The 18,540-nt window shown below is 51.3% G+C and overlaps 1 protein-coding gene and 1 long non-coding RNA gene across 3 annotated transcripts in view; one reads left to right on the top strand and one right to left on the bottom strand.

Moving 5' to 3' along the window:
• Positions 1 to 13,724, bottom strand: part of LOC122463204 — a 23,305-nt gene extending 9,581 nt beyond the window's left edge. Inside the window, exon 1 of the long non-coding RNA XR_006286353.1 lies at positions 9,736 to 13,724. This is a non-coding gene — a long non-coding RNA (uncharacterized LOC122463204). The remainder of the gene's footprint in view (positions 1 to 9,735) is intronic.
• LOC102934102 (multidrug and toxin extrusion protein 1) lies at positions 1,154 to 18,540 on the top strand. 2 transcript variants are annotated; one of them, XM_043531308.1, is made up of 17 exons: positions 1,154 to 1,399; positions 2,824 to 2,925; positions 3,187 to 3,255; positions 4,480 to 4,628; positions 5,301 to 5,343; positions 6,041 to 6,085; positions 7,429 to 7,526; positions 8,631 to 8,728; positions 9,477 to 9,590; positions 10,153 to 10,220; positions 10,912 to 11,020; positions 11,524 to 11,599; positions 12,381 to 12,450; positions 13,130 to 13,262; positions 14,615 to 14,709; positions 16,874 to 16,958; positions 17,881 to 18,540. In XM_043531308.1, the coding sequence occupies exons 1-17, from the start codon at positions 1,268 to 1,270 to the stop codon at positions 18,099 to 18,101; spliced, it is 1,707 nt and encodes a 568-aa protein (XP_043387243.1). In that variant the 5' UTR covers positions 1,154 to 1,267; the 3' UTR covers positions 18,102 to 18,540. The 2 variants fall into 2 exon arrangements, with proteins under 2 accessions (XP_043387243.1, XP_037736245.1); XM_037880317.2 differs by having other exon boundaries at positions 1,156 to 1,432.

The following is an 18,540-nucleotide window of genomic DNA, read 5'->3' as shown; positions in this document are numbered from 1 at the left end:
ATCTCTTTAAGGGCCTGATCCTGCATCCATTGAAGTCATGGGGTGCTTTGTCACTGATTGCAGTGGAGTCAGACCCAAGCAGCAACAGTGTGGCAGAAAGCGTGTGCCTTATCTCAGTGGAACCAGAGGATGCGTAAGTTGCATTGGGTACGCAGCTTGCCTGTGACACAGTTCCGTACCAGTGGAAGCTGTAGTGTAGACAGTACTCTAGCATTGTTACCACCAGCCCCTCTGATCCTATTCTGCACAGATCTAGATGGCATGGTGGTAAAACAAAACAAAACAAAACAAACCCAGAGTCCTGGCTATGCCCATGCAGTAGTACGGCTCCACTATTAGTCAGAAACCTGGGTTCTGTTCCTGGCCCCGACACTGATCTGAAGTCACTTCACCTCCCACTCCCTTTCCAGCTTGTCCCTGGCGATTACAAGTGCTCTGGCAGGGACTGTCTCTTGCCTTGTGTGTACAGCGCTTAGCGTAACGAGACCTCGACCGCAGCTGGCACTGCTGCCACACAAACAATTGCCAGTGCAGACACGGCCTCAGGCTGGCAATGTGTAGTCCACAGGGAACAAATTCTGCTTTCCTCCTGCAGCCAGATCTCCCCACTGCAACCAGCACGTAGCCCATGGCCAGGACACCCATGCTAAGTGCCAGGGGTTTATTAAGGAGCATTACGTCAGTACTGACTCAGAAAGAGGAACGCCACCTTCCGGATCAGCCATGCTACTTTTTGCAGCACCTCTTCTGCCCTTAGGTCTCCCATGCAATTATGGACCAGTACCAGCCTTGCTTAGCATGCAAGACAACATCGCAAGGCAGTCTGGCTGCAGGAATTCCCCATCCCCAGAGGTTGCTGTCTCCAGCTGCCCCCATCAGGGCTGTCCATGCTGCCCTGACATAGAATCATAGATGTGCAGGGCTGGAAGGGACCTTGCGAGGTCATCTAGGCCACACACACACCTCTCCCCCCCCGTGTGGAGGCAGACCCAAGCATACCTAGAACAGAATCCGACTCTGCTCGAGGCTGTCCTGCTTCCCAGCCCTGCTGCTCCTCCTCCATGTGTCCCAGGGACTTTACTCATCACCTGTTCTCAGGCTGTGCCAGCAAGAGCGGGTGGCGGATAGGGGCATGCTTGCTCAGCCATGGCCGAAGTGCACTCTGCTGTGGTTACGAAACCGTTGCCCGCTCGGGTCAAGTGAATCGAACGGGTTTAACCAGCGGGGAAGAAACAGAGGGTTAGTTATTCCCTGGCACAGCGGCAGCATGGAGCTCGCGGGCCCTGCTGATGAGAACCCCTTCAGAGACACCAGGAGCATCGTCCCGCACGTGCCATCCTCCGGCCAGAAGAGCAGACGCTGGATTCGCCAGCTGATCCCATTCAACTTCTGGGAAGAGGTGAAGAAGCTGCTGGTGCTGTCGGGACCACTGGTGAGAGCGAGGGAGGGCTAGAGATAGCCGGGTTTGTCCAGCATATTGGTGCAGAGCCCCTTGCTCCAGGTCTGCGACTCCCCTCAAGTTGGATTGGCAGCGCCCCGAGTCACATGGGTTTGAATCCTGCTTGCTAGGTGGGAGGTGGCTGGATGGATTCCAGACTTCCAGGTGATGAGCTCCTGTAGGTTTTAAGTGGCATTTGGAGGTTTGACCCTCATTGTCCTTCTGGCCCCATCCTGGATCTTCCTCCCTAGCAGGCAGACAAGCTGGCCAGTCCAGCTCAGTACATACCCTTCTTCCACTGCCTCTCCTAGAAAGTCCAGGCCCCCTCTCATTGCAAGGCTCAGAGCCCCAGACCCCTGGTTCAGTTCATCCCCCGGTCCCGCCCCTCCCCTTTGCTGTGTGCTGAAACGACCACTTGCCGCTTCCTGTAGTATAATCAGCAAAGGGGAAAAAGGGTCAGAGAGGAAAGGGAGGGAGGAACCGTAGGATCAGGTACAGTGTGGCACCCTTAAAGCCCCCAGCACTGGGGACACGGGTGGATGGTGCTCGCTCGGAGAGAGAAAGGGATGAGACATCACAGAGACGCTAGCGGGAAGGCCCCTGTTCCTGGAAGGAGCAAGAGATGCATGGGTGCTGGGATAGCCTTCCCCAGGCTGCGCTGCTGAAGTCTTCTTGGCTGGTGCCTTGGGGCAGGTATCTTGCCTACGGTAGAGCAGGAGGCAAGCCGTAGGCTGCACAGAGGTGGTTGAGGAGATGCTGCAACCCAAAGGGAATGGAGCAGGGGTAGTTTAAGCATTTAAAATGGTGGCAGCAGCTTGGGGCCCATCTTGACTAAGACTCTTCCCATCCGTGGAGCTGATCAGATATTCCCAAATGTGAGACACGCCTGGGGTGCGGAAATGCGGCTCCGTCGCACCTGTTCCGATCTGGGCTCAATAGCACTACTCCGGGCTTACCCAGATGTAGCAGAGATCAGAGTCTGGCCTATTTAGCCAAAACACAGAGTTGCTGGCGTCACCAGCCCCTGTGGAGCGTCAGGTGGAGTGATTAACCCCGAGCTGACCAGGGACTGGCTAGAACCGCGAGGAAACGACTTGGTGACAGAGAGTCATCGCATCAGGCCGAGTCTTTCAGAGAATTTCCAAGGGCTGGTGGATAAACCTAAAACCTGCTTAATCTGGGGGTTGTTGTGTTTTTGTTTTTTTTTAAATATTCTAACGTTATTCGTTAAACCCATTTGAATGCGAACAATCCCACGCGCTCTCTTTTGTACAGTACAGAAAGAGTGTGTCCTCAAGGAGCCTCTCGGTGTAATCACACCTCCACCTCTGCAGCCTGCAGTCACCCTGATCTGTTTTTCCTCCCCCCTCCCCGCCCATTTCTAGACCTTGATCCAGTTGCTGATCTTTATGATACACGTTGTAAGCTCTGTATTCTGCGGCCATCTGGGGAAGGTTGAGTTGGCCTCCGTCACGCTTGCTATCGCTGTAAGTATTTTAGTTTTGAGTCTTTACATAGGTTGTATCCTTTCACGCCAGCTCATGTATGTGAAACGTCTCTTATAAAATAGTAACTAGGTAGTTGGAGAGGTGGGTTGATGGCTGAAGGGCTGGTAACAGCCTGACATAGAAGGGGACCTTTGACATCTCCTTTGCCTTTTAAACCCAGCCCTAGATGAAACTTGTGACCATCTGAAATTGCACTGTCATGTTTTCTCACTGTTGTTTTATTATTATGACTATTTCCAGGTTATAAACGTTACTGGCATCTCTGTGGGGTTTGGTTTATCTTCAGCATGTGACACGTTAATATCCCAGGTAGGTAACAGCTGCTGGTCTCTGATCTCTTTGTTTTAGAGGTTGTGTTGTTGTTTTTTAAAGACACTGGCTGAATATAGTCGCCCATATTGCACAGTGCTGTCATAATTGGTGTCTGAGCTTCTATAAGAGTCAAAGCCAAGTAGATGAACCCTTAGAAGTTCCAAACTCCATAGGTTTTGCCCTTCAGGACACCCAGGTGAGCGGATCCTATGAAACACCAAGGAATGACTCAATTGTCTAAGCACTGACCTAGATGCCCTAGAATATGCAGTTCAAAGCTCCATCAGGGTCCAACATGGCTCTTCATCTCGCAAGGATCCATCACATGTCATGCTTCTGCAGAATGAGACTGCAGTGTTCTCCCAGGACAGTCTGGCTGCCGGAGTTGAGCCCAGGACTTTTGGATTTAAAGATGTGAGCCTCTTACTCTTGTAGCAAAAGGACCAGGTCCATTAACTCCAAGGCTGTAACAGATTCATAAGCTACTAAGTGGGGTCAGAGAGCCACACTGCGGTAGCAGCTCCTAGACTAGTGGGTCTCAACCTTTCCAGACAACTGTACCCCTTTCAGGAGTCTGACTTGTCTTACTTACCTCAAGTTTCACCTCACTTAAAAACTAATTGCTTACAAAAATTAAACATGAGAATGCAGCACAGTTACTGAAAAATTGCTGAGTTTCTCATTTTTACCATGTAATTATAAAATAAATCAATTGGAATATAAATATTGTACTTACATTTGTGTATAGTCTATAGAGCAGTATAAACATAACACTGTATGAAATTTTAGTTTGTACTGACTTCAGTAATGCAGTTTATGTAGCCTGTTGTAAAAGTAAGCAAATATCTAGATGAGTTGATGTACCCCCGGGAGACCTCCACATAGCCCCAGAGTTACACGTACCCCTGCTTGAGGACCACTGTCTTAGACCACCCTAAAAGCCACATCCTACCTGTTTTGCATGGACACTGAAGGATCCCAGGGCATGTTTTTAATGACCCTCAAAGTCCTCACATGCCGCTGTGCTACAATAGGCAGTGGGTGATGCCCGACACTCCTGTGCAGTTCCTGTATGGATCCCCGTCCCCAAGTGGGAGAAGCATGCAGGCCTCTAGGCCATGGAGAGAACTGCCCAGCAGTCCCTTAGTCAGCGCAGTCAGGGGGTTGGAGGTGGAGAGGGTGGCTGAAGGATGCCATTGGATTTAACCTCTTGTTTTCCAGACATATGGCGGTAAGAACATGAAGCGGGTGGGAACCATCCTGCAGCGTGGGATCCTCATCCTGCTGCTTTGCTGCTTCCCCTGCTGGGCTGTCTTCATCAACACCGAGCAGATCCTGCTGCTGGTCCGGCAGGACCCGGAGGTCTCCAGGTTGGGCGTGTGCTCCAGTTTGTACAGCTCCCTGCTGCGCGTCACACGCTCTCCAAGAAACCAAGGGGACGGGTGCCTTAAATTACGTGCTAAGGCCTCAGTGACACCGGAGCAGCCCCCTTATGGACCAGGCCCTGCCCTCGGCGACACCGGTGGACCACTCCTTTCTCCCTGCTGGCCGGGCCCAGCCCTCGGCGACACTGGTTTAGCCCCCTCCATTGGAGGGGCCCAGCCCTTGGCGACACTGGCACAACCCCTCTCTCCCTATTGGATGGGTTCTGCCATCAGCCCGCCCCATGCAGCCCGCCATTGTATTAATTGGGGTCACATCCATGGGTATAACCCAAGGCAGAATTTGGCCTTGAATCTTGCTGCCTTTTGAAGGTAAATTCTCTGCCTCCCTCTTGCAGAGCAGCCGATTTTCCCATGCCATGAGGCTTATCAGACGGGTCTCCGCAGGGGAGCCATTTCTTGTAACAATGCTGCGGAGCTGTGCCTCGGTAGGAGGGTGTAGCCACAGCGGAGGAAGGCAGAGGATAGCTGGTCCTCCTGTGAGCCATACCCCCCTACGTTACCCAGCGAGCACGGAGGGGCAGGCCAGGGCTGGCAGGGGAAAAGGGATGTTTTGGAAGATGCCCTGTACTAATTGTGGGGTTTTGTATCTTCCCCCAGGTTAACCCAGGTTTATGTGATGATTTTTATCCCAGCTCTTCCTGTAAGTTCCCATTACCCTCGACTTTCTCTATCAGTCACTGCTAGGAAGTCACTTCTCCCAGAGCCCAAAGCCAGATGCTGCCCGTCCCCTCAGCTCCATGGAGTCCCATGGCCCTTTTCTCTGCCTGCAGTGGCTTCTTGCATGCAAAATAGTCTCTCTCCTTCCTGCAGGAATGGTCAAACTTGGAGACAGCCCTGGGTGGAGCCTCGCAAGGATCTACTTATGTACTGGCCCAGGGCGAGTGCTCTGTGGGATTTTTAGGACAGGCTAGTAAACTGTCTTCGCTTTTTCATGCCCTTCAAGGGCTAGTGAATAGATAATATTATTGCTACTGTTATTTTTTCCTTAGTGTCCAAGAGCGTCTTAAGGGTTTTTGTGCCGGGGCTGCTAAATTTTCATTTACCAGTTTTGCCAAGCTGCCTTGGTAGGTTTAATTTGGGGTGCAGGATGAGTCCGGCATCTCACCCTGACTTTGCAGTTAGCTCCGAGCTCCGTTACCTTCTAGGTCTTTTGAATGGCGCTGGAAGTACGTTTTTGTCCTGCACCCCCAACCTCAGTGATGCCGTCCAAATCAGACCCTCCTTCCTATGCCCCATGAATGCCAGCTGGGCACTTTGCTTTCTGCTTCTCCTGTAATCTCTAGACTCTGCTCTGGCCAGTCCCCTGATCTCACAGGCTGATTCACTGACTTTTGCAGGCGGCTTTTCTGTACCAGTTGGAGACGAGATATTTGCAGAATCAGGTAGGATGCCCCTTTACCTTCACGTTCACATCTTTGTTAAGTAAAGGGGGCAAATCTCTCATTCTGTGCAATTGCTCAGGGTGTCTCTCTCAGGTAATTTGCCCCGAGAGCTCACAGTTGTTTTGCACCGTGTCCAGTAGCCCATATAAAACACGCACGCCCAGTAGTATCCTATTGCTGCAGTTTGAGCCGCCCACCCGGGCCTGTGTTCAGTGCAGCAGCTTCATTTGCATTTGTGCTAATGACTGGCCACTCCTCCCTCTGTTAGAGTCGGGGAAAAACAAAGGTTCTCCGACATGATGTTCCCATTGGAGCTCACTCCGAATGCATTTAGCTGCCCTTTTAGAGTCCAGCTAATTAAGCTTCTCACTTTGCACATGCTGCTATTTCAGTGGATCAGCTACATGTCTCCTACTTTCCAAGGCAATAGCGATATTGAATTTTGCTCTCTGGCTTTATTTTCCACAGGTCAATCTTTTTAGCCAGTTCTGGTGAGGTGGGTTTTTGTGGGCATTCCCGACTCTAGCTAATAACTGCAGCAAGACGGTAGGGTATTAGTTCTGCATCTGTATTCCTTCTCTGAGGAGCTCTCTGTAGCAAAAACTGCCCCTCAGCTTGGCATTTCCATTCCTCAGAAACAATAATATTTGCACAATCCTGAGGATCTCAGCCACGCTTTGCAAGGATGTGCAAAGTACCATTATGCCTAGCCTACATGTAGGGAAACTGAGGCACAGAACGGTTAAGAACTAGACATTTCAGGAGTGGCCTGTAAATCTGTGGTCAGGTTTTCAGAAGAGCTGAGCACCAATAGCTCCCACTGACTTAAATGGAGTTATGGGTGCTCAGTGCTTCTGAAAATCAGGCCTTGGGGCTCTAAAGTTGGGCACCTACAGACTAAAGGTACCCTAAATTAGAGGCCCCTTTTGAAAATTTAGGCCTAAATTACTTGCCCAGGATTACACTGCAAGTTAATGATGGAATTGGGAACAAAACTCAGATCTCCTGCTCTCTCCACTCAACCTGCTGCTTCCTGAATGGTGTTTGTAAAAAGCCATAATTCTGATGGAACTGGAGGCTCCTAGCCAATCAGAATACAGAGCTACTTCCTATCAATGCAAGGCTGCTCTCTTGAAGAAAATTTCACTATAGCATCATCAGTTCTACCCTCCCCGGTCACTCCACATCTGCCTCAATTGCTCCCCAAGAGTTTGGTATTGAACAGATCGGTGAGGCACTAACATACGCCTTTCTCCAGAAGCCATGTTTATATTTTAGACAAGGCAACAGAAATCTAGGAGCCCAGTTAAAAAAACACAGATCTGTATTTTGTTTAATTTCAGAGGATAATCTGGCCAGAGGTGCTAAGTGGCATCGCTGGAAATATCATAAATGCAATTGCAAACTATGTCTTTCTCTACGTGCTGGGCCTCGGAGTCATGTGAGTAGTGCCTAAATATTTGGAAGAAAGAAACTAGAAGTCCAGCTATGGCTCGATCCTGAGTGGTACTGGTTTTGGGGGGCCAACTTGAGACCTCTTTAAAGGGGCCTGGTTTTTCAGAGACCAGATGCTCAGCACTTCAGAAAAATCAGATCTCTTTAAAGGTGTCTCAAGTTGGGTGCCCAAAAGCATTAGCCACTTTTGAAAAATCTTGGCCTAAGTGAACGAATGTGACTTGGTCACGGATGGCTACAGAGGCACAGCCTGGGTCCCTGGAGGATACTAAAGCTCTCTTAACTTGCACATGGATTCCAGCTGAGGCTAGTGGGACTTTGCTTAAAGGATAAAACCAAGCAAGGGCCTCAATATTTGGCCCAGTGGTACGACTAGCTCTCTTCATCCAGAGAACCAGGCCCTGAGACGATCCACAGGTATCCCGTTGGCCGTCGCAGAAAGGCAGTCCCCTCTCACTGGGCACATTCACCAGATACAGAACAGACATTGCCCCGACGTCCTTCCTCTGTAAAACCCCTCTGTCAACGTCAGCTTTGTCTGAGACAGGACTTCAGGACCCAAAAGCATTAGCATAGGAAGTGAAGCAGCTGTGAGTTCATGTGCATGCAATGCTTGGGAGATGGAAAGTGCTAGTTATTTGTAGGGCAGAGTCATTTCTCTGGGTAAAAGCACAGGGCAAATATACACACGCCAGCTGGAAACTGACTGGTAGCAAAGGGTACCATGGAGACTTCTGGGATATGGAGTCCAGGCCAATCAGATCGTACATAGTGGTATGTTAGTGCCGTAGTAAACCAGCCCCTGAGGATTAGCCATAACCAGCTGGGGTGCTAGTCCATCCACTCCAGCATTCTGCACCCAGAGACCGATTCCGAATGTTTCAGGGGGAGGTGAACACCCCACTCACTGAGAACCTGCTCAGCAACGCACCGCGGTGTGTGGAGTGGGCGAGATGCTATTGTCGTCTGGGCAAGTGTCTTCAGTTCAGCTCCTTAGCGAGCCTTTCGCTGCAGCTAGAGCAACTGCCGGCGAGACAGCGCTCTCTGCAAGAGCAGAAAGTCCAACTTGCCTTCTCTGTCCCTTTCCCAGGGGTTCGGCCTGGGCAAACACTATTGCTCAGTACGCACAAGCCATCTTCCTGTTCCTGTACATTGTCGTGAAGAAGCTCCATGTGGAGACCTGGGGAGGTGTGGTATCTTTCTCTTATGCTTTTGTGTGTCTGCAAAAATCTCCGCTTCACATGGGAGACCCTCTCAGCTCCCCCTTCCATTGATTTGCATTCCGTTGGTGAGAAGGGTTAATGTTAACCTTGGTATAAGCATGTCTGCCAGATGCTGTGTGGCGTAAGTTACAGCTCAGACCAACAGAGCGTATCACGAGCGCTGGGTGAGCCTGGAAAGAAAGTCTTGTCGGTGAGCAGCGTTCCTGGGGAACTGAACCTCGCTTCTAAAGCTGCCAGAGGTCCCCGGGCTGCAATCAGAACAGCACCCATCCCATCCTGCTGTCAGTTCTGTACACGTGCAGGAGTCCCCTGTAGAACTGGGGCCTGGGTTTGTGAGTGTCAGTTAAGGCTCCGTGGGCCCACTGGGATGTGTTAACGGACAAAGCACACTCACCATCGCGGGAGTTCCTGCTGAGGTTACACGTGGCTTGGTAGGGCCCACGGAGTATGGAAAGGGTGGCTGTTTCCCCCTGGGATTTACAGAAATGTCCAACCTGGTCCCTGTCACTCTCTCTAATATGGCCTAGGCTCCGAAAAGATTAGGTCGAATTCTAAACGCTCTTGGAGTTTGGGTGCATCTGAATTGGGGCTTTTTCTCTTTGCACGTCACTTGCTCTGGAAAGTGAAAATAGACGCAGTCGGTTTCACTTCCTGGTTCTCCATATGCTAAACCTCCGGGCTGACTCTTTACACCCTTCATCTTCTTGTCCCAGGCTGGTCCAGCGAGTGCCTCCAAGAGTGGGACACCTTCGTCACTCTGGCTGTGCCCAGCATGCTCATGACATGCATTGAGTGGTGGACCTACGAAATCGGAAGCTTCCTGATAGGTCAGTGATGGGAGGAGCATGCTGATGGGGCACTAGAAATATTATCACCAAGGAGGATCTACCACAGTGGTTCTCAAGCAGGGGTACGTGTACCCTTGGGGATAGGCAGAGGTCTTCCCGAGGGCACATCAACCCAGCTAGATACTTGTCTACTTTTACAACTGGCTACGTAAAAAGCACTACCGAAGTCAGTACAAACTGAAATTTCATACAGACAGTGACTTGTTTACACTGCTCTATAGACTATACACAGAAATGTAACTACAATCTTTTATATTCCAATCGATTTATTTTATAATTATATGGTAAAAAATGAGAACGTAAGCAATTTTTCAGTACTAGTGTGCTATGACACTTGTGTATTTTTAGGTGTGATTTTCTAGGCAAGTAGTTTTTAAGTGAGGGAGTTTCTAAACTTGGGGTATGCAAGACAAATTGGCCTCCTGAAAGAAGTCTGGACAGGTTGAGAGCCACCGATCTGCCTGACGTATCACCTGCTCTTTAAAAGGCTCCTTTTCTGGGGATCAGAATACAAAATTCTGACTTTTCCCCCCAAATTCAGGCCTGCTGAGCGTAGTGGAGCTTTCCGCACAATCCATCATTTATGAGGTGTCCATTGTGTCGTACATGGTAAGAATTTGGGGTTATTATTTACGTTCCGGCACCACCTAAAGGCCCTCCCTGAGAGTGGGGCCCTGTCATGCTGGGCGCTGACCAGCAATGCAAGACAGCCCCTGCTCTGAAGCTCTTATGGTCTGAATTGGCAGAGGAAGCCAGACAGCCAGTCATACTGAAGCGTTAGCCTTAACTATAATCAGCCCCAAACATGTCCCACATCTGTCTCCTGGGCCCAGCTTCCACACTGTCACCCCCTGTGCCCAGACCTGTCCCTGTCTCCTGCTCCCAGCCTGTCAATCCATAATACCCTGCAGTCTGGGGTTTAGAGAGACGTTATCTGCACTCCCCAGCCGTCAGGTAGGCCAATGTTATCCCTTATTTACAGATGGGAAAACTGAGGCTGGGAGGTGAAGTGACTTGCCCAAGGTCACAGATGGGAATCAGGGTCAGAGGCAGGATGAGAACCTCCGCTTTCGTGGCTACCTGCCCGTGCGCCGATTACACCTGGCTGTTGCCCCTCCCTCTGCCCGACCTAAAGTTTTACCTCATGCTCTGCAGAGCTCCGTCCACATTCACCTTCATTAGCTCACGGGCCGCCTCCTAGCAATTGTCTCGGCTGGAGGTGTTTGTAACACTTGTGCCCCTGGGTCGCCCATGATGTCCCCTCCCCAGACCAACGTGTGTCGGTGCTTTGGGATTTCAGATTCACTATGGACTCAGCGTAGCCGTCAGCGTTCAGGTGGGGAACGCGCTGGGTGCTGGGAACCCAGAGGAGGCCAAGAGATCTTCCATCACCAGCATTCTGTGCACAGGTGTGTGACTCTTAGGGTGACCAGATGTCCCAATTTTATAGGGACAGTCCCGATACTTGGGGCTTTTTCTTATATAGGGTCCCCACAACCCTGTCCCAATTTTTCACACTTGCTGTCTGGTCAGCCTAGTGACTCTGCATTGGCTCCATCCCTCCTGGGTGGTCAGTCTGTATGCTACAGTGCCAGTCAAAGCGAGATGCTCATGGCTCTGCCTAGTGCTGGGCATAGCAAAGGCAGCTGGTTTTGCAAGCTTCCTACACTGATCTTTGCCAGTTGCACCTAAGTTCTCCCCTGCAGTATCCTATTGTTTCCAGCCCTAGGACTCAGCCGGATTGCCTGCAGTTATTTAGTGATATGGGCACCTAGGGACCAGGGTGACAGCCCCAGTTTTGTTTACACTTGTGGCCTGAGGCAGGTTGCTCAGGCCCTGACAGGAACTGGATTTCACGTAGTCGTCAGCTTGTGGTTGCTCTGCCCGACTGACTCCTGACTCTGCTTTTCAGGGTTTCTTTGCCTGGTGGTGGACGTCATATTAGCAGCCACAAAGGATGTGCTGGGATACATATTTACCAGTGACAGGTGAGTTGCTCCGATTCGGTACTACAGTCTTTCACAACAAAGATACAAGTTACTATTAAAGACTGAGCCAAGGGAAGAATTGTTTGGGGGCTTAGGAGAGCCTGCTCCCAAGCCCACTGAAGTCAGGGGAGAGGTTCCCAGTGACTGCAGGGGACCTTAACGCATGGGGTGGACCCACTTGCCTTCTCCTACGCTCCAGCTCATGCATCATCTGAGTACAAAGCAGGGATCTCGCTGGAAAAACGATGCTGCATCTGAGCTGGGCTTCACTCGAAGGAGAGAGCACCTTGGTGTATGTGCCTCTTTATTTGGATCAGAGCAAATTTTGTTTCGGAAGACGTCAGCTGATCCAGTCACGGGGAAAGCCTGCTGCAAAAAGCTTAGTTAGCAGGGCGGTACAGATGCCACCCGGCCCAACAGACTTTTCCTGATCACACCCGAAGACACCCGAAACCCTCAATCGCTGGTTAAAGACCAGCCAGCCGGGAGTGAAGAGTGACTGATGAGGTGCTGACTTTTCCCAGTGCGGCAGCAGAAATGAGGGTCAAGACTTCCTGTAACTCAGTTCAGTCCCAGCCTGCGGCATGGCCCTGTAGTACTGTTGTGCTCGGTCGCACTGTAAAGCGTGTGCTGTGAGCAAGTCTCTCTCCAGGCATGTTTGTGCAAGTCTGCGAGGATCAGCAGGTTGTACGGAATGCAGCGACGTGTTCGGGGCATGAGCTGGTTTAGCTGTGACAGATGCACCTTCTGAGCCTGATTGCCTCCTCCATTCCTTAAACAGAGAGATCATCGCCCTGGTGGCTTGGGTCATACCAGTGTACATGGCCGTCCACGTGTTCGAAGCCGGCTGTGTAAGTACCTCAGGGAATTCACCGTGCTGCTGCATTTGCTCTCAGACATTATTTCCGATGCTGGTGGAATTCGGCTCCAGGTTGATCAAGGAGAGAGTCCAGAGTTATCCCCATGGCTAAGAGCCTGGGTAATGTCTGCCTCCAAGATCACAGGCCCTAGGGAAGGACTCAGAGGAACGAATACGTCCGATGTAATGGGGAAACTGGCCAAAAGGAAAATCCTTTAATAGCAGGGCTAATAGTCAATGCATGGTGCATTCAGATGGAAGGGACGGGGTAGGTATGGGGAAAGGAAAGGAAACGAATGCAGGAAACATTCCCTACCTGTGGGCCTACAGGAATTACTGTGTGGCTCATCTGTGAGCAGGAGACAGAGCAATGAGTACAGAAGAGAGACAAACAGTGGTCATTTGCCAGGGGCTGTATTGAAGAAAGCAGGTTCTCCTGGGGCAAGGCTCTTATACAAGCTTCCAGGGGTTACCAGCTGCCTGGCTGCAACCAGCCATGAAGCGAGAGCTCAGCTGTGGGGAGGGTGTCCCCCCGGGGGTTCGATAGAGGTCAGTAAGGGGAAGTAAAGCAACCAGTATGCGTGGGCAGTGCTGCAGCCAGCACCCAGCCTAGGGGACTTACTGCAACCAGCGCACATCCTTCAGAGTCATCTTGTCCTCCCCCCTCGCAGTGCGTAACCAGTGGAGTGCTAAGAGGCACAGGGAAGCAGAAGATCGGCGCGATCTTGAATACAGTTGGCTACTATGCCGTGGGCCTGCCGTTGGGAAGCGTGCTGCTGTTCGTGGCCAGGATTGGAATGATAGGTACAAACATCAGAAGGGTGGGGAAAGGGAATTGACCCTTTAGCCCTGGAAATACCAACGCCCAAATCCCAGGACAAAACGAGCCCAGCACCAGATGTTCTAGGTTAGACTCCATTGATCGTGTCTCGGGAACAGGGCTAAATTGTTGCCCTACCTTTGGCCATGCCTCTTGGCTGCCTTTTTTTTAAAACCCAAGGCATAAAAACTTTAGTGTCTTTAAAATGAGCCTAAAGGTTACTCAGTCCTTGTGCTGGCTGGTGTTGGGAGAGGGGTGGGGTCGGAGGCTGGGGGTGGGTTTCGAGGGAGTGGGTTTTGGATGTTGCTCCTGTTTGGTGCATACTAAACACAGCTGAAATTTGCTTTAGAAGCCGGGTTCTCGTAGATTCCAAAGCCAGAAGGGGTCCCAGTGATCTGTCCCTTCGCCCCTCCTTGAAACAGCCCAAATTCCATCTAGCCTCCAGCCCTCCCTAAAAACCCAGTCCCTCACAGCCCACATCTTGCCCCCCAGCCTCCCAGAATAGTTCCATCGCTCCCTGCACAGCCCAAGAAAAATTTCATCTTCCATCCCCCCAAAATGCATCTCTTTTCCTTCCCCCCGAAGGGTGCTGGGAGCCATTGAACCAAACTGCAACCCTGTGTATAATGAACCACTTCAAGCCAGGGAGCGCAGCAGCACCCCTCACACCGTTAGTTCCAGCACCTACATCCCCCCTCCACCCCCAACCCAACCTCGGCTTCGACACCAATGTCCTCTCCAGCTCTCCCCACCCGCATTCCATCTCCCACCACCATATTCATCTACACCCTGGCTGGCTAACACCCCCCTTTCCCTTCTTACCTGGGCTGGGGGAGTCTGGCAGGAACAGGAGATCCCTTAGGCTGCTGAGGGCTGCTGCGGGCCTCTCCCTGGCTGGGCTGAGTGTAGAGGGTTCCTTTGGGCCTGGATCTTCCCGCTTCCCTTGGGAGTCCCTCCTAGGTTTGGGGAGGAGCCACCTGAGAAGGCAGGTGTAGTATTAAGGACCCTGACTGTCCTGTGCAGCAGTGGCCACTAGGTGGCAGCGTTGCGCAGCTCTCCCCCCCCGCAAGGTACAGCCTGGCGCCTCGAGGCTAAGCCCAAGGTAGGAGCGCACCTGCCACAAGGAGCAATTCCCCAGTTCCCTGGTGGCCCTGTCCTGAGCGCTGGGCACGCGTGTTCTGGCCCACGATGGGCGTGTATAGGCAGCAAAGCACTGGGAGACACAGGCTTGCGGGGCCAGGAGGAGATTCCGTCTTAAGTGTTTCTGTAGCACCGGCCGCCCTAGCTTCATCTGGGTACCAAGTTCATCTGTTAACACCAGCGTTCCCTCTGCCAGGCCTCTGGGTCGGCTTGCTGATCAGCGCCTTTATCCCAGCCAGCTGCTCTGTCATCTACATTGGGCGGATGAACTGGAAAAGGGCCTCCGAGGAGGTAACCAGCTTTACTTGAGCGTATTGCAGGTTGTATTTGGCATGCATGCAAGGGGGGGGACGGGGGTGATGGCACAGACCTATTAGTGAAACATCTTAGGGTCCCTGAATAGCCATGACTTAGCAGCAGTGGGCCCAATGCAGACATTGGGTGAGGTTTCCTGCCGTTAAGCCACCATATTGGCCATAGCCATGTTAAAAATCACAATGACCTGGCTAACGCTTGTCACCATATTTATCCCTCTTGAATAATCAATAATCAGTTACTCCTTTAGGGCCCTCTCAGTCACGCTTCTTTGAGCGTTAGCCACAAGTGGTGTCGCCCTGTTCCCATGGCAGGGAGCCAGCTGGCCATGTCGTTAAAGGCGAAAGGGAAGGAAGGCCTCGTCCCTGCCCTGTTCTGTGTTCCACGGAGCTCCTGTAATCTTTGCTGCAAGCCTGAGCGAACACAGCCCAGCAAAAGGTGCCAGACCCCACACTGCTGAGTGCTTCTATGTTGCAGGAGAAGGCTGGACAGCACCATGAAAACTGATTTTTAGCTATTTTGGCTTAATGCAAGGGGTTTGTCTAGCCAGCGATTCTATTAATGATTTGGGCTCCTGCTAGTTTTTCATATATAGTTAAAAGCAGTTCAGGTCACCTATTACTCATTGGGTCCTTGCGGGGTTTTAATGCCAACCCTGGATAGAGAGCTCAAGAGCAAACCAGTCTGGATAGAATCATAGAATATCAGGGTTGGAAGGGACCTCAGGAGGTATCTAGTCCAACCCCCTGCTCAAAGCAGGACCGATCCCCAACTAAATCATCCCAGCCAGGGCTTTGTCAAGCCTGACCTTAAAAACTTCTAAGGAAGGAGATTCCACCACCTCCCTAGGTAACGCATTCCAGTGTTTCACCACCCTACTAGTGAAAAAGTTTCTCTTAATATCCAACCTAAATCTCCCCCACTGCAACTTGAGACCATTACTCCTTGTTCTGTCATCTGCTACCACTGAGAACAGTCTAGAGCCATCCTCTTTTGAACCCCCTTTCAGGTAGTTGAAAGCAGCTATCAAATCCCCCCTCATTCTTCTTTTCCGTAGACTGAACATCCCCAGTTCCCTCAGCCTCTCCTCATAACTCATGTGTTCCAGTCCCCTAATAATTTTTGTTGCCCTCCGCTGGACTCTTTCCAATTTTTCCACATCCTTCTTGTAGTGTGGGGCCCAAAACTGGACACAGTACTCCAGATGAGGCCTCACCAGTGTCGAATAGAGGGGAACGATCATGTCCCTCCATCTGCTGGCAATGCCCCTACTTATACATCCCTAAATGCCATTGGCCTTCTTGGCAACAAGGGCACACTGTTGACTCATATCCAGCTTCTCGTCCACTGTAACCCCTAGGTCCTTTTCTGGAGAACTGCTGCCGAGCCATTCGGTCCCTAGTCTGTAGCGGTGCATGGGATTCTTCTGTCCTAAGTGCAGGACTCTGCACTTGTCCTTGTTGAACCTCATCAGATTTCTTTTGGCCCAGTCCTCCAATTTGTCTAGGTCCCTCTGTATCCTATCCCTACCCTCCAACGTATCTACCTCTCCTCCCAGTTTAGTGTCATCTGCAAACTTGCTGAGGGTGCAATCCACACCATCCTCCAGATCATTTATGAAGATATTGAACAAAACCGGCCCCATGACCTACCCTTGGGGCACTCCACTTGATACCGGCTGCCAACTAGACATGGAGCCATTGATCACTACCCATCGAGCCCGACAATCTAGCCAGCTTTCTAGCCACCTAATAGTCCATTCATCCAGCCCATACTTCTTTAACTTGCTGGCAAGAATACTGTGGGAGACAGTGTCAAAAGCTTTGCTAAAGTCAAGGAACAACACGTCCACTGCTTTCCCTTCATCCACAAAACACACACAACCTAAACCTCTCAGCCCTTGGATACTTTTTGGGCTGTCGTTGCTCTCGGGGTTCTTTCTTTAGTCACAACGTCCATGCCAGCAAAAGCTCCATATTCATGTAACACAAATCTCATGGCTGGGCAGTGATATCTCCTGTGAGACAAACTATATCTGAAATGTGATAGTAAAACTTGCTTTGTAAGACAAATATATTTTCCCTTCCGACCTGCTGCATACAACAGTGATCGACTGAGTACAGTGTGTTTATGTTCCTAGGCTCAGCAACGGGCAGGTGTGAGCCAGTTGGCTGGCGAGGATTTGAACTCAGCTCCTATCTCATACACGATGGCTCTCCCCTCTGGTAGGGAACAGGTTTGATTTACTAATGGCCTAATAGTGTGACCTGCAGATGTTTAGGTAGCACATACATGACCCGAGTAACTGAAGTGTTGGCCAGTGGGTAGCTAACTAAAACCACTACGGTTCTTGGCAAGTGAGTTGGGCAGTGTGTATGCACGTGCCTAAGCAGTTTGGGGGAAGTGGAGTTTAATTGCACTGATTATATAACATGTAAAGAAGCATTACCATGCTCTGCACTAGTTACAGTGCAAGCCACACTAGGGCTCGTGTTAGGAAAGGAGCCCTCGAGTCCCAGTGTGGCAACCTGACGTACCTGCAGGGAAACGAAGGGTGTTACGCCGCACAGCTCTGGGCTGAGTGGACTCTCGCCCTTGCTGTCTAGAGTTGCTGTCTCTCACCCCATGAAGATCTAGGCTGCTCAACAAGTGGAATTTCTAGGCCGCAGGAGGCTGAGCCCAGAGTTGGGCCTCCCGCCGTGCAGCTGGGAGGGTGGAGCCTGTTCCGTTGGCAGCTGGCCTGCAATCCAGTTTACTTTAAAACAATAAATGGGTTTTAAAGAGCAGAGCGCACAAAACCTCTCCTACTTCTAATAAGCGCTTGGCCTGCTCAGCTCTATTTTCCCTTGCACCCTGCACTGAAGGGCAGGCACAGGGCTCTTCCTGCAAGCTTGGGAGAGGAGGGGAAAACACCAGCTACGAGCATGGGAATTGAGGCATAAAGAAAGCAGAAGAGGAGGGGATCAGGGGGGTTGTAAGGGCTGCAGAAGGCCTCGTTCACTCCCCCCCTCAGCATCGGGCCAGGGCTCAATTTAATTTGTGAAGCCTCTGCTGGCTATCCTAGTGCTGCCAGCTGCAAACTCAGTTCTGCAGCCTGAGCAGCCCTGCAGCACCACTGCCCCTCCACCCCCCCTTGTTGTGTTGCAGTGGAAGCAGAAGCCCCGAACGGCGTCGTTCTGACGCGCATCACTAAGAACGAGGGTCAGACGTACCAGCTAACGCTCCAGGAAGCCACGCCTGCCCTTTCCACGGTTGGTGAAATGCTGTCTGTGAAGCAGCTGATCATACGGCGTGGGCTGGCTGTCACTGCAGCTATTGCTGTACTCGCAGTGGGCATTCTAATTCGGGCCATGACTACCCCTCACTAGCGTCACGCCAGCGACCAGCCAGGGGTGTGGAGAAAGGGAAGGAGACCCCCTGGCTCGCTAGGTAGCTGAAACATGGACCCAGCTACAGAAGATTAACACTCCACAGGTCCTACTGTCACAGCAAGGGCAAAGAGTCCACTTTATCAGAAGACTAGAGGTGACCAGCGCTATGAGTTGCTCTACATGGTGTCCTTGGAAATGGCTAAAGGCTGCTACGGGAATCTCATCCCACAGCTGGCTGAATAGGCTGGAAATACTTTGGAGGACTGCCCTCTCTGCCTGCAACAGCTTTTCAGTTGCAAGCACTGATAACTTATCACCACAGTGAACTTCTATTGCTTGTAATCTGCTAGCAGCAGCGACAGCTTGTGTGTGTACAGGACTGCTGGCATGGTGATTCAATGGCCTTTAATGATGAATAAATCTCTCAAGCTGCCAA

The sequence above is a fragment of the Chelonia mydas genome, chromosome 17 (genome assembly GCF_015237465.2).
Source record: "Chelonia mydas isolate rCheMyd1 chromosome 17, rCheMyd1.pri.v2, whole genome shotgun sequence".
NCBI classification, from domain to species: Eukaryota; Metazoa; Chordata; order Testudines; family Cheloniidae; genus Chelonia; species Chelonia mydas.
The sequence above is the reverse complement of the archived record's forward strand: the minus strand, read 5'-3'. Positions and strand labels throughout refer to the sequence as shown.

What these genes read in the sequence shown, in the direction of transcription:
- LOC102934102 (XM_037880317.2), top strand. Translation starts at nt 1,268, where the DNA reads ATGGAGCTCGCGGGCCCTGCTGATGAGAACCCCTTCAGAGACACCAGG. An exon ending in CCGTCACGCTTGCTATCGCT is followed by an intron (nt 2,926 to 3,186) that starts GTAAGTATTTTA and finishes GACTATTTCCAG; the next exon opens with GTTATAAACGTTACTGGCAT. An exon ending in TACATATTTACCAGTGACAG is followed by an intron (nt 11,600 to 12,380) that starts GTGAGTTGCTCC and finishes TTCCTTAAACAG; the next exon opens with AGAGATCATCGCCCTGGTGG.